Source organism: Furipterus horrens, unplaced genomic scaffold (assembly GCF_987537825.1).
Source record: "Furipterus horrens unplaced genomic scaffold, mFurHor1.1.pri manual_scaffold_8, whole genome shotgun sequence".
Lineage (NCBI taxonomy): Eukaryota > Metazoa > Chordata > Mammalia > Chiroptera > Furipteridae > Furipterus > Furipterus horrens.
This window is the reverse complement of record NW_028327178.1, coordinates 544,175-558,403: the sequence shown is the minus strand read 5'-3', so window position 1 is coordinate 558,403 and position 14,229 is coordinate 544,175. Positions and strand designations below refer to the sequence as shown.

The window sequence follows — 14,229 nt, the reverse complement described above, 5'->3', positions numbered from 1 at the left end:
CGTGCTTCCCCGCCCGGGGTCGGGAGCGGCGAGGAGGAGGATCCCGGCGTCGGGGAGGGAAGGACCCAGCGCCAGGGAGCAGAGGGCTAACCGCGGCGACTGTAAGCAGTGAATAGACGCACGTGTGCAGCGGCTTCGCAGGACCACGCGGGTCACAGGCACGCGGGGCGGGGCCCAGGCTTTCCAGGGCAGCGGCTCCGGCCCCTGCAGCCCGGGGCGCGGACGGGCGGCTGCCTTCGCCCCGCAAGCGAGAGGCGTCGGCGTCCCGGAGACCCGCAGGTGGCTGTCGCCTGGCCCAGCCTCGGCTCTCGCACCTGCGCGCACTCCGGCCGCGGGCCCAGCGCGGCGCCGCGTCTGCCGGGTCCCTGCGGTGCGGAGCCGCCGAGCCCGGAGCCACGTGGGGCCGCTCGCCGCTTGGCCTCCACCGCCTCGGGGCGGATCCCGCGTTGCGGAGCGGACGTCGCGCGGGGACCTCAGGCGCCCCGGCACGACTCGGGGCCCAAGTGGGCGGGGGCCCACGTGACACCCCCACGGGCCTTACAGAAGACCTCGTGGCGGGCGCGCGCGCCCCCGCCGCACCGTCCCCGCTCACAGCACGCGCTCCACGCAGGCCGACGCGCGGCGCATGCGCACCACGCCCACGCCGCTTCCACTCTTGCCCTCGCCGCGTGGTGACGTCATCGTGCTTCGAGGAACAGGGGGCGGAGCCTCGGGCCCCTCCACCGCCGGCGCGCGCTGTCGTCATCGGTCAGCGACGCGCGGTGACGCCATCTGGCGCCGACTCGCGGACGGCCGGTTAGGGCCCGCGGGCGGAGCCTCCACCGGTAGCAGCTGAGGGGCGTGGGCGGAGAAAGGAGGCGAATTGAGGGGCGCGGGAAGGGGCGGGAGGCGGAGGCCCGAACATGGCGGACCAGATCCCTCTGTACCAGGTGCGCGGCGCGGCCCACTCCAGCGCGGCCAGGCCCGGGCCGGGGGCCGAGCGGCCCAGCAGGTAACGACGGCCCGCCCCGCCCCCCGCGCTCCCCGGGTGCGCCCGCCGCCGCCTGTCCGTCGAGGGCACCTCCTCCTGCGGCGTCCGGGGCCGTGTCAGGGCGCCGGGTCCGCCCGGGGAGGTGGCTGCGTCCGGTCCGGGAGCTGCTCGGAATGCGACGCGGGCACCGGTCCCGCGCGCCGTCAGTGTCCGGGGCGCAGGCTGTGACGCCGGCCGAGGCCCCTCACCTCCCGCGTGTGGGGAGCGGGCGGAGGGGTGCCCCCTGGTAGTTCGTGCCGGGAGCGGGACACGGAGGCGGCCGCAGCGGTCGGTGCGCTCTTGGCGCCGACGCGCCCGCGGAGCGGAACCGCGTCTGAGAAATGCCGCCGGGGTTTGGACAGAAACTCAGGGAAAGGGCAGCGGCGCCTTCTGTCCCGCAGTTACGCGGGCTTGTTCCCGAGGAACGGGGGAGCAGGGGCCCTTGGACACGCGGGGCTACCCCAGGCCCCAGCGTCCTGCACCGGGACCCGAGTGTGCACGTCGCCGTTCCTGGGCGGGGGCAGGGTCCCCGCGGCGGGGCCTGGGGGGCGGGTTCCCCACGGGACGGGGCCGGAGCACGTTCCTGCCTCCGTCCCCGTCCCCGCCGGCGGGCCTCGGCGGGCGTCCCGGGCTGGTTCTCGGGGGTCGGGACCCGGGCAGACGCGGACCTGGCCGTCCCGGCGTCCCGTTCCCGGGGCTCTGTCGCCGGCCCTCGCGGGCGGGCTGCTCGCGGCGCCCCTGTCGCGGGGCCCCTCCTCCCCTCCCGCCGCAGCCGGGGCTCCGAGGGCCGCGATGGCGCCGCCCTGCCGCCTGCGGGCGGTGTTTGCGGGCGGCCGCGCCGTCGGGCCGCGCTTGTCCGCGCCGGCGGCCCCTCGGTGGGCGTGTTTCAGCCTCTCACGTTCGGGGTCATTAGACGGCGGAGCCCGGAAAGCCGGAGTTGGTTTATTAACGTCGCGTGTCCTGCGCGGTTAGGCTGCAGCCGCCTCCCAGGCCCGCCCGCATCGGGCGCGGGGCCGCGCTGGACCCCGTCGGTTTGGGCGCCGTTCAGAGCTGCCGCCGTTCTTCGTTTTACTCCTTCCCTGTCGGCGAACCGTGTGCCTTTGAGGCCTTCTTTCCTTCGGGGAAACAAAGCAAAGCTGCTGGGACGAGGTTCGGCGGCTGGGGCGGGCGGGCACGGGGGCCGCCGCCGGGAAGCGGGCGAGCGCGCCGGGTCTTCACGAGCAGCGGCTGCAGCCTTCGCCCCCTTCCCGCCGCGCTCCGGGCCGGTGTCGGGCGGCGGCGGGCTCCGCAGACCCGTGACGATGAGCCCGCTGCGCGCGCCCGCGTGTGCCCTCCCATTGCCCCCGCTCCTTCCCGACGCCCCGGGCTCCCTCCCCTCCGAGGGCCCGTCCGTCGGAAGAGCTTCTGTCGCGGGCCGGACGTTTCTTCGATCGTGGACCGCCTCCACTTCGTTCCAGGACGGTTTTACGGGGTGCGGGGTCCCCGGTTGACGGTCCCCAGCGCCCGACGACTCGCTTCCCGTTCTGCCGCCCCTCGCGGTCCCAGGCAGGAGGCAGCGGTCGTCGCCGGGGAGCCCGTGGGCCCGCCCCCGCCCGCGCTCCGGCCGCGCTGCGGTTCTGTCTTCGCCTGCGGTTTCCGGGAGCTTAACGGGGACGGGGCTCAGCCTGGGTTTCTTTGGGCTGATGCTGTCTGCCGTTCATGAAGCTTCTGGAAGCGTTAGTTTTTGCCTCGCCGAATTTAGGGAGTTTTTAGCTGTAATTTCAAGTCCTCCTCCTGCTCCTCCCTGCAGAGCGGCGAGCCGCGGCAGCGGGACCTCTGTGCGCGTCCTCTCCCCGCGGGCGCTCCCACGGGCTCTTCCCGTTTCTGGTCTCAGGCTCCTGACTCGGCCGTCGGCCCCGCCCGGTGACGGTGACTCTGTCGCCTGTTTCGGTTGTATGCTTCTGTGTCTTTCAAGACAGCTGGTAGCTGGTTGTTCAAGCACTTTTATGTTTTCTGCTGACAATGCTGTGCCCGTGTCCGCGTCTGCGTCCGCCTCGCGCGTCTTTCCCGGCTCACGGCGGGGCTGGCAGCTCTCGGTGGGGCCTCGGCGCGCTCCGGAGCGGCAGGAGAGCGCGGGCCTGTTGGCGTCTTACTTCCAGTTCCGTGCGGTTCGTCCTGTGACCGAAGACGCGGCCTCTGTCGGTAAGAGTTCGGAGGCCCTTGGAGAGCAAGGGCGGCGCGTCGGTGTCGGGGAGGCGCTCTGGCCTGCTGGCCGGTTCCGGGAGTCGGTGGCTCCGGGCTGTTCGCAGTAGGTGGTGCCGCCTCGCCGGGATCGTGCGTGTAGTTCACTAGTTTCTGCCTCGCTCGTTTGCGGGTCTGTGTTCCTGATAGACCAGCACTTGTCGTTACGTAATTCCCATCTGTCCCCAGTCATGTTTTTGCTCTAAAGTTTTCTTTCTCTGACATTATAACCACTCCTGCTTTCTTTTGATTAATGTGTGCCTGGCCTATAATTTTCCATCCGTTTACTTGTAACCTATTTATCTTAGAAGTGAATTTCTTCTGGTTGGCATATGGTTGCTTTATATTTGTTCTCCTCTCTGCCGGTGTCTGTCTTACAGTTGACACACTTAGAACATTTGCGTTCAGTGTAGTGATTGGTAAGTTAGGGCTCATTCTGCTGTTTTGCTTTCTGTTGTTTGTGTTTTCTGTTCTCTGTCTTTTCTGTGCTGTATGGGCTACTGGGACATCTTTTTCTTTTTGGAATTCCATTTTGATTTCTCTGGGATGGTTTCAGTGCACCTGTCTGTATTGATATTTAGCGGTGGGTCTGGGCACGCGTCGTCACAGTGCGGTGGTGCCCGTGTTTCATCGGTTTGAGTGAAGGGCAGAACCCTCACACTTCCACACCCTTGAACGCTCCCTGTTGGTGATGTAGTTACCTTGTAAAAGTAGGTGTAGCCCTGCCCAGCGGCTCGGAGCATCATCTTGTAAATGTAGGTTCGATTCTGGGTCCAGGGACAGGCCTGGGTTGTGGGTTTGGTCCCCAGTCGGGGTGCGTACGGGACACAGCCGATCGAGGTTTCTCTCTCACATCAGTGTTTCTCTCTCTCCCTCTCTTTCTTTCTCCCCCTTCCTCGCTCTCTGAAATCAGTGGAAATATCTACTCTCAGGTGAGGATTTTTTTTTTTAAGTATATGTAAGTTTTACATATGTTAAAGTACACAAATTTTTTAAAATATTTTACAATCCATTTTATTTATTTGTCTAAATAATTTGTTTATTTATTTATTTTTAGAGAGAGGGGAAAGGAGAAAGAGAGGGAGAGAAACATCACTGTGTGGTTGCCTCTCACTCACGCCCCCAACTGGGGACCTGACCTGCAACCTAGTCATGTGCCCTGACTGGGAATCGAACCAGCGACACTTGGCTCGCAGGCCGATGCTCAAAATATTTCTTTTATGTACAATTAGAACCAAATAGCAATGTTACAGTTCTTTGCTTTATCTTTCAAACAATTTATAAAATTCCAGAGGAGGAAAGCCGATTGTAGTGATCCATATTTTTTGCTCTTTCTGTTCTCTTTTTTCCTGATTTCCCAGAATTCTTTATTATTTCTATTCTATTTTAAGAATTTCTTAGCTGTTCTTTTAAGGTAGGTCTGCTGGAAACAGATTTTCTTTCTCTTCATCTGAGAATATCTCAATTCCCCTTCGTTCCTGAGGGATAGTTTCAGCAGATACACATTTTGGAGTTGGCAGTTCTCTTATGTCAGCACTTGGGAACGGCCGCATCACTCTGCCCCGCACCGCCTTCTCCGACCCGCTCAGGGCCCTGCTGTGGCCCCGCGCTCTGTGGCACCGGGTTGGGAAGGGCGGTGCTGTGTAAACGTGCCCCCCTGGCCTGTGGCTGCAGGCACGGGGCTGACCTTGCGCTCCAGCGTGAGGCAGGTTAGATGCCTCCTCCCGCTTCTCGCTTCTCGGGAGGGTCCCTCGTCCGGGTGGGGCGGTACCGCTGTTGCACTTCGGATGAGCGTGTGAGCGCAGCCCCTGATTTTTCAGATCATTGTCTCAGCGTCTCCTGTGGCAGGACCTTGGGTTTGGATTCATCCATTTTGTCGTCTTTGTTCACATTGTTTTTACTCGTTTTAAAATTATGTTTCCAGAATTATACTTAATTGCTGGAAATGTTGATTTTTCTTGAGTGACAAACCAATTAAGTTTGTATGACGCTAGGCAACAAAGACACTTAACATTCTCTGCTGAGCCTGTCTCTGAAAAATCCATTGTTCATCATCGTATTGTTTTCAAATACTGAGGTAAAATCTTCAATACAATAGGAAAATTGTGTTAAAACGAGGTAAATTGCTTACCAGTTCAAGGGCTCCTTGCCGCAGGCAGGGGACCGAGCCTGACGCGCGTCTGCTCCTGGTCTTTCAGGCTCGCTGCCCTGCGCCCCGGCGTCGGGGTCGGTCAGCTGCGACTTTGCTAAACGTAGCCCCGCAGACTGAAGACCTGGTCCTGTGCGCCGCGTTAGCATGTGTCCAGGCGGCGGTCTGAATTTTAGCCGCATTTCGCACACACGGCCGTCTTCTCGTGGGCTGCTGTGAAAGCCGTCGTGCTGTGCGGAGAGCGAGGCAGGCCTCGGATGGGAAGCACGAGCTCCGTGTCAGGCCTGTACAGCAGTCACGTCTGTTTGCTCCCGTCGCTGTGCGGACTGTCCCTGCGGCAGGGCCGTCCTGCAGCGGGCCGTGCGCTCGGGCGGCGCGCTGTCCCCTCGGCCGGCGCTCGTGGCCGTGGCACCTCCTAACATACTCGTTTTCGACAAGGGGAGCCTCCTACTTCATTGTTCGCAGTGACAGGACGGCACTCAGTTATGGGCTCACCCAGGTCTAATCGTTTTCACGTTTTTCCGTGCCCTTTGGGTGCCCTTTTATACAGCGCAGCATGGCGGCGGCATCCTCGTAGCTGGATCTCGTGTGTATTTTAAGTTTTCGTGGGACAGTCGGAGCCTGTGGCTAAAGGTCACGTGCATGGCCGAGGAAAGAGAAGGCTTCTGCTGCAGCCTCACACGCCCTTCTCTCGTCTGTTCTCCCCTCTGACAGGTACCCGCTGGAAGACGAGTCTGCCCACTTGGACGAAATGCCGCTGATGATGTCTGAGGAAGGCTTCGAGAACGAGGAGAGCGACTACCACACGCTGCCGCGGGCCAGGGCCGCGCGCCGGGGACGGGGACGAGGGCTGCGGGGGCTGCAGCGGCTGCTCTGCGGGGGCTGGGCGTCCCTGTGCACCAGGTGCGTGGCCGCGGCGCCTCCCACTCCCCCTCACCACCACCCCCCCTCCCGAGGGAGGTGCTGTCCGGTCGGTGTCGGCACCGGCGAGGCCGGTCCGAGAGGCGCGGGAGCCAGAGCCACTGGTTCGCACTCAGGGTTGTTCTCCGCTCCTTTCAGGTGTGCAGCAAACCGTGTACGTTACGGGTGCTTTAATGTTTAAAATGGAGAAGCTCTGTCATTTTTGTGATCAGGCCGTGGTAGGGTTAATTCTGTTCCCCATGTTGACGTTCATTAACTGGGCTTGTTTCTGAAAGGCAGCCGTGCGCTGTAGAATGCGGTTGAGTGACACGTGGCTGTGCACCTGTTTGGCTTCACTGCCTTGACTTGGAATAAGCGTTTTCTGTTCATTTAACCAAAACGTGAAGAGTTGAGTTCTCCTATTTTACGCAGGCTCACTGGTGGCTGAGATAAACTGACGTGTGTGTGATGTGTGTCCAGTTGGCTCCCCTCTGACCTTGGAGCTCAGTATGGGAAAGCGCATTGTGCGTCTGGGACACATCGTGCCCCTGGGACAGGCAGGACAGGCGGTGCCGTGCTCACTGTCCTCCTGCTCCTCGTCGTCCCTTGCAGAGCCCTGTCAGAAGCTGGCCCGTGTTCGTACGCCTGTTTTGATTCCTGGGTCAGCTCTTGGAGTGGCACTGGCACTGTGTTCCGAGGACTCCCAGGGACCTAGGACCCCTCGGGGATCAGCAGAGAGGCCAGGAGATGAGGCCGCGCAGGGTGTGGGCTCGTCACCCCACCTACTTCCAGCCACAGTGGTCCCTCCCCTTGTGTTTCTTCCCTGTGTGTAAGCTTCTTGTACGAAGGAGGACTGGCGTGGCTACATGGTGTTTTAGAAATTGCTGGCTTGTGATGCTAACTTAAAAACTTTCTGTGTCTTTAAGAAAACTTTTTCTAGGTTACATAGGCGATATTCCAGGAGTGTTCTTTGTGGGTACATATTCAAGTCTAGGGTTAATCTCTTTTTTTGTCCTGATGGGCATACACTGTAAGGACCGGACAGTTTCCTGTGAATGGTGTGGACTTGAGAAAGGACCGTGGTACTCACCCATCCCGTCAAAGAGTTGCCAAGAATTACAGACTCGACATTTTCAGCCTTCACAGTGCTGACTGCATTGCTACAGTGATTGCTTTTGGTCTTTTACAGAATTTTGTTTGTTCCAAATGGAACATTGCCGAATTTTGGGTTTAATTGGTAATATATGTCTTTTCTTAAGGAAAACATTAAGAACATATTTAACCATGTAGATGGGAGCAGCACAAAAACCCATGCTTGGGGGACATTAAAGTAGCTCGGTAAGATACACGAGGCGTGTGTGTGAAGTGTTAACAAGCTGGGACCAAGCAGAGGAGCTGACCACACCAGCTGGGCAGGTGCCCCTCGGGCTGCACTGCGCTGGGGACGCAGGGGTGGTCGCAGCTGTACTCTGGCCTCCGGCATCCTCCTGTGTCAGACGGGGCGTCCGGCATCCGGGTGGTGTAGCGGCAGCCGTCTGAGACGCCGAGTGGGTCACAGGGTAAGGATGAGTCCCCGCACAGCTGGGGAGTAACGGGACTGCGTGGTGACCGGGTAGCAGAGGGCAGCTTGGGGCTGCTGCTGTGAACCAGGCAGGAGCGCCGGGGCACGGAGCAGGGGCGGGCGCCACCCCGTGGGACCCCCACCGAGGGCAGCACCGTTGGCCCCGTTGTCGGAGGGCGGGCTGAGCAGGAGAGGGGGAGAGTCTAAGAGGAGCTGGAAGCTGCTTTTATTCAGAGCCTTATTTATTTTTTGCTTAAGTCAAGCATAAAGAAGATAAATATTAGGAACATTTTACCAAGGTCTACCTGACCACTGCCTTCCCACCAAAATCCAGTCAAGGTGGGAAGGCTGGTCTGACAACCTGGCCCCCTTCTCAGACCCTGACCCAATACTGGGGATCTGGACGCAGGTGTTAGGTGTGGAGACGCCACCTGTTCTAACCTATTTGTAAAGTGGTGGCATGCAGCAGTAAGGAATTTCTGTCCTTGCTGACACTGAAGTTCATGATTATTTTATTCTTAATAGAGATGAGTTTGTTACCTTTCATCATTTTCTGATGTATTTTAAGAGAAGTTGTCTGCTGGAAACTTTATGCTCTGGCTAAAACTCATGGCTGGGGCCCCCCGGCCGGGGACACACCCCAATGCTGGGAGCCAGGGCTGACCCGTAGTTAGCGTGTCTGCGGGGAGGAGAGGCCCGCGCATGGCTGTCAGCCCACCTCACGGGCGTCAACTGCTGACTCAAGCCCAGGCGTCCGCCTGAGACCCGTGCTCCCAGGACAGGGGGTCATCTGGCAAGAGGCGGCGGGCGGGTTCGCGTCAAATCAGCGAGCTTTGCTGCTGCAGGAAGTGCGTGGACGGTGGTGCCGCCATGGCCAGGGCCCGGCAGGGGAGACCGCTCCTTCGGGTTTGGTGCCGGACATCGCGGGTGAGCGGCTGCGGCGGGCCTGTGTTAGGGAGCCCCTGCGGCTCAGCAGCAGGTCCGTCATCGGTGTCTGGTGACTACGGAGGCCGTCGTCATTGGCTGTAAATGAGGGGTGCTCACTTAAGAAGCCCCCCCAGCATCTGTCTTCCGTTCCGTGCAGTTGCTGCGAGTGGCTGGTGAACGTCTGCCAGAGAAGGCGGGAGCTGAAAGCGCGCACCGTGTGGCTCGGACACCCCGAGAAGTGTGAGGAGAAGCACCCCAGGAACGCCATCAAAAACCAGAAGTACAACGTCTTCACCTTCATACCTGGGGTGAGACTTACGTTCTTGAGATGGTTGCCTCTTGGAGATTGCCGGCTTCCTTTGTTTTCACTGTTTGTTTTTTATTTTTTAATTTTTCCCCATTAATTGTGTTAATTTTTGCTTTTTAACCGTGTTAAAATGACTGTTAAGTAATTCATATGCATTTTTAATGGACATATAGAATTCAACTGAAGAAAATTTATAGTTTGGTTATTGCTTTCAGTTCTAGATAAACATCATATTTATATTATCGTAGAATGAATGGGTGGACAAAACTAGATAAAATAATTAGAAAATAAATATAAATTTTGTTTACCTGGAAATTTTGGGGGGAAAGTGGAATGTAATGTTTAAAGACTGCCAAGGAACTTCACAATTAAAGTAGCACAATTTTTTCAAATACGTGACTCAATAGCAAAACGGTTATTAGCATTTATGACTATCTTTTCTTCTTCACATTATAAACTTTACGCCTTGTTGTTGTTCTCTTTAAATAGGTAGTGTCCTAACTTTACGTTAAATATTTTGTTGTTTTTTATTAAATTATAATACCGAGTTTATGCTTACAATACTAAGTAGTTGAACATTTTGTGTTTTTGGTCCAGCATTCCCTATTTTAATGACAGATTTATTTATCTTTCTACAGTCAAAGGGGAGCTGGTACTGATTATATTTCTATATCAAAGTTTTTGACATATTTTAGGAACTTGCTGTTATGCTATTTTGTCAGAAAACCTCTTGACTATGTGACATGAGAGTTGCTTTGTCCTTCATGTGTCATTTACATTGTCACGCTGCCTTTGCGTGGGCACTGATTGTCCCCCGTCCGTTCAGTAGTTGGCAAGTGCTTGGTAAGTGCAGTGACCCTTTATTAAAACCCACACAACCATGGCCTCCCATTAGAGGACCGATCATCTGTCAGGACAACAAAATGCCCAGTGTCTGTCAGACGGTAAATGGGCTCATCTCTCTCTCAGGTTTGTTCTTAAATACCGTGGATTGGCTGAGCATTGCACACGCTCCTAAAGGTCTGCAGGGGCACTCGGTGTACGACAGAGCGCTGGTGACAGCGGCCCAAAGCCAGCAGTGCCCCCTCCGCTCCCCCGCGGGCCCACACCGCCTGTCCCGGCCGCGGCGCCGCGGCCCTGGGGCTCTGCCCGCACAATATTACTGTATGGACGGTTTTTTCCTTAGGTTGCCTCTTAAATTAGTCTTTTCATGTAAAACGTCGTATTTTAGAAACATTTGGTAATTGCACAGTAGGAATTCTATTCCATTTTTAGCATGAATGGCAATTTCTGAATTGCTAATAGGTATAATTTATGCTAACAGAGATTTTTAAAGAAATCACCAAAGAGAAAGGGCTTTCGTCCTGCTGAGATTAATTTATGAAATTATTCCAAACATTTTCAGACGGCAGCTGAACGTGATGATGAGTGTAGACGTGTGATCAAGGTAACTGACTTCTCGGTCACACACAGGATGGGACGATGATGCAGGTGACCTCGTTATGTAAAAACTGGGGCTCCAAACCCTTTAAATCCACAATCAGTCCTTACCCCAGGGCTCTGCTCTGGTACAGTTCTGTACCTTCCAAGTTACATAAATAATGGTGTCCAAGGAGATTTGGATTTGCAAGTTGCAAGTTTGTAATAAGTTTCATTATAATTGTAATGTGCTGTGAGTTTGTCCTGCTTGATTTCTGTTTAAATCTGTTCGTTTGAGAATTTGTAAATAGAGGTCTATTTATATACTAGATCTTGTTATTCTACCTTAAAAATAATTCTGTTTGAAGTAAGCAGAAACAAAGTTACAGGATTTGCATTTCTAACATTTTATTGAATGAGATTTATTTTATATTTGAAAATATTGTTGAAGATCACATACCAGAAGACTGGAAAGACTATGTCGGCAGCTGTCCTCCTGAACATTGGTCTGTAATTCACAGATCTCTATATTTTGTCGTTCCCTGTCCTTCAAGGGAAGTGAATACCCAGAGAATAAGGCCGTTTGGGGGGAAGTCATGCCTGTGTGTTCTCAGTCTTTGTAAAGCTGCCCAGATGTCCGCATTCAGACAATGTGCCAGTCATGGTTTATTCTTGATCATTTCACGAGTAGGAGGTTCACACAGCTTTTCCACTGAGGTATTTTCGGAGTTGCTATCCAGACGCACATCCGCGTGTGTGTGCTGGCTGCTCACCCGGGGAAGCCACTGCAGCCTCGCTGCTCGGCTGTGCCCCGGAGGGTCGCAGGTGGCAGAGGAGTCAGAGAGACTGGAGACGCAAAAGCTTCAGAGGACACTTAACAGAGTCACTGTTCTGATGATCTTCTTAACCAGTTTGTTTTAAATATAGTTTGGGGGTGATCTTACCTTTCTTTATATGTGGCTGACTCATTGGAAAGTTCATGCCAAAACTATTAACGTTTACTCTGACTTAGAGCACATGTGTACTGTTTCATGGAACTGCAGTTAATTAGGCATTGTGCTGATTTTAATTATTTAGTGAGGTATTAAAGAGTTTACTTGGAGAGACTGTGTTAATTTTTTTCTTTTCTTTTTTAGGTTTTGTATGAACAATTCAAGTTTTTCTTGAACCTCTATTTTCTGGTAGTCTCCTGCTCCCAGTTTGTGCCAGAACTGAAGATAGGCTATCTCTACACCTACTGGGCTCCTCTGGTAAAAGAAAACATTTTTGAAATTAACTTTATTATTAAATGTTTAGGATATAGTTTTAAGAGTTGAACTAGATAACAGATGAATTGATCAGATTTTTAGAAACCTGATTTGTCGCTATCACCGAACCTCTGTCAAAAGGCAGTTGGGGGTTCTGTCACTGAGGTCGTTTGCGGCCCTGTGGCCATGCACTCTGCCCGGTGGGGGGTTCCAGAGCACCCCTGCTGGCAGTGGGCAGGGCCCACACCCCCTCCCCAGAGAACAGGCCTGTCCCCACCTCGCTCCCTCCTGGGCCCACCATTCACTTGGGGTGACGTGTGGGGCCCACCTCCTGGCTCTCGACGTCCTGGTGCGTGGCCAGTGTTCCCCTCCGGCTGACCCAGGAGTCCATCCTGAAGGATCTCGGAGTCCAGGCAGTTTCCGGTTGGTGGGTCAGTGTACAGAAATGTTTGAAAGGCAGACGATGCTTACAGATGTTCCCGTGCTGTTTGCTGGTGGCTTTTATTGACTTTCAGTCTGTGGAGACCACTGCTTGTCTGTGCTCTTCCTTCCACCTGGGAGATGCACAGCCTGTCTGTGTCTGTTCCTTGGGGCCGAGCAGGGGAGCCGTGCGGGGCGGGAACCGGCCTTCAGGGAGGGGCTGCACAGGTCCAGGTCCCCGCGGCGCCGACAGCCTCCGGAACCCACACAGGGCGCTGGCGGCTTGTCTCTCCGGTCCAGGTGACCCACGCCTCAGAGAGGGCCTGGGGGTTGCGGTGGGTCTGGGCTATGGGACAGGCTGGGAGCAGTGAAAGTAACTGCGCAGGTCATCTAAGCACAGGGGAGCTCTTCTCTGCTCGTTAAATCAAGGCGAGGCCACTGCAGTGAGAGCAGCCAACCCCAGGTTAGTGAGGGGGCCAGAGCTGTCCGTGCAGAATTGTCGCAGTGAAGGAAATAGGGGTCTTCAACTGCATCTCTGTGCACAGCGTCCCGCTGGCGCACCATCCGTGCCCAGAGGCAGCTGGACAGGCGGGTGGGTGAGGGCACGGAGCTCCGGGCCAGCAGAAGGGCCCCTCTGCCCCTCCCCGTGAGTCCGTGCGATGGAGGGGAGGAAATGGTGAGCTCCCCGCGTTCCTCCGCCCAGAGAGGTGGCAGAGTCACATGTGCGCTCCTTGTTCCACTCCCTCCTCCGCAGTCGCACTGAGGTGGTGCGTCTCGTCAGGTTCTTGCGACGCTGGAAAGGTTGTTCGTTTAACTACACAGGACAGTGTCTGGCACCTGGCCCCTCAGAGGTAAAGTGATACCATAAGATACGGACAGAACTTTCTCTTCACCAGAATGTGGACTGTTTGGCACCTAGTTCCCATGCTCCTAGGGGACCTGGAGAGGTAGAGAGACTGCCACTGTGCGACCCAGGTTTCGTCACCGACTGTGGACAGGCCACGCGAGGCATGGCTGTCATGCAGTCTGACTCACAGGCTCAGGCCCAGGACAGCGTGGCCGTGGGCCACCTGCGCTTGGCACTGCAGCTCGTGTCCCCAGCCGGGCTGGTGCTGAGTCGGGCGCGGCCCGCTGCCCACAGGCGACATGCCTGCCCGTGTGTCCTGTGAGCCAGCGCCTGTCAGGGCCCCGAGGAGACTGCACGAGACGAGGCTCTGAGGGCGGGGGTCCACTTGTCTGGACCCCAGCAGCTAAGGAGGAGGTGGCAGCATCAGCTTCGCTGTCCCCACCTGCCTCCTGTCCCCAGGCTGGCTGCCAGGGGCTTCTCAGGACAATGTGCTGGTGTGGGAGCCGCATCCCTGGCCTGTGACTGGGACTCCGTGTCCTCTTAGGAGTGTCACCTCCAGTTTTCAGGAGTGGGGACCTACTCCTCCTGGGGGCATCTTCTTGGATGTTCCTATGGTGACACGGGAACTGATTGCCGCTCCCTGACTCGCTGGAAGCTCTAGGAACTCGCACATTGCTGTGGTTTGTTGTTACCTAAGGAAGGAATTCACCATTAACTTCTGCTTTGCTTAAGCCTTGGGTCTAAAGGGGTAAAACTCAGATTCACCTGGAGAGTTTAACTGTCACGTCTTCATCTGAGGCCTGATCCCGGAGGTCAGAGGTGAGGGGACAGGTTTCAGGTGGGGCATGAGAGCGTCAGTGTTGCCTGATCAGCAGCCCTTCCTTCAAAAATACTGTTGAAGGTCTAGGGCAGGGATGCTGGTGCCGAGCCCTGGAGGCGGATTTGCCTACATGTTTGCCAAATTCATATTGTAGAAGACGCTTTGGTAACATGGGGAAGGGTGATTTTGAAGGGGACGAGGCTGGAGGTGGGAGACCGAGGCTGTGGGTGAGCCCCGAGGAGGGGCTGAGCCCGGCCCTGTGTCGAGGAGGCCCGAGGGTCGTTTGGGAGGCGTGGCCTGCAGCTGGGGGCAGTGACCTTGTGTCTAGGCGCAGGCTGTGCCCCAGAGGCCCTGCCTGTGATGGCGGGTGAGTGGGTGGGGTGCTGGACTGCGGGCTGAGGTT

At 56.5% G+C, this 14,229-nt stretch overlaps 1 protein-coding gene across 1 annotated transcript in view; it reads left to right on the top strand.

Moving 5' to 3' along the window:
- Nucleotides 1–787: 787 nt before the first annotated feature.
- Nucleotides 788–14,229, top strand: part of ATP9B (ATPase phospholipid transporting 9B) — a 105,701-nt gene continuing 92,259 nt past the window's right edge. Inside the window, exons 1-4 of the mRNA XM_090285375.1 lie at nucleotides 788–991; nucleotides 6,093–6,281; nucleotides 8,924–9,074; nucleotides 11,629–11,742. Of these exons, the coding sequence (XP_090141501.1) occupies nucleotides 903–991; nucleotides 6,093–6,281; nucleotides 8,924–9,074; nucleotides 11,629–11,742 (543 nt within the window). The 5' untranslated portion in view covers nucleotides 788–902. The remainder of the gene's footprint in view (nucleotides 992–6,092; nucleotides 6,282–8,923; nucleotides 9,075–11,628; nucleotides 11,743–14,229) is intronic.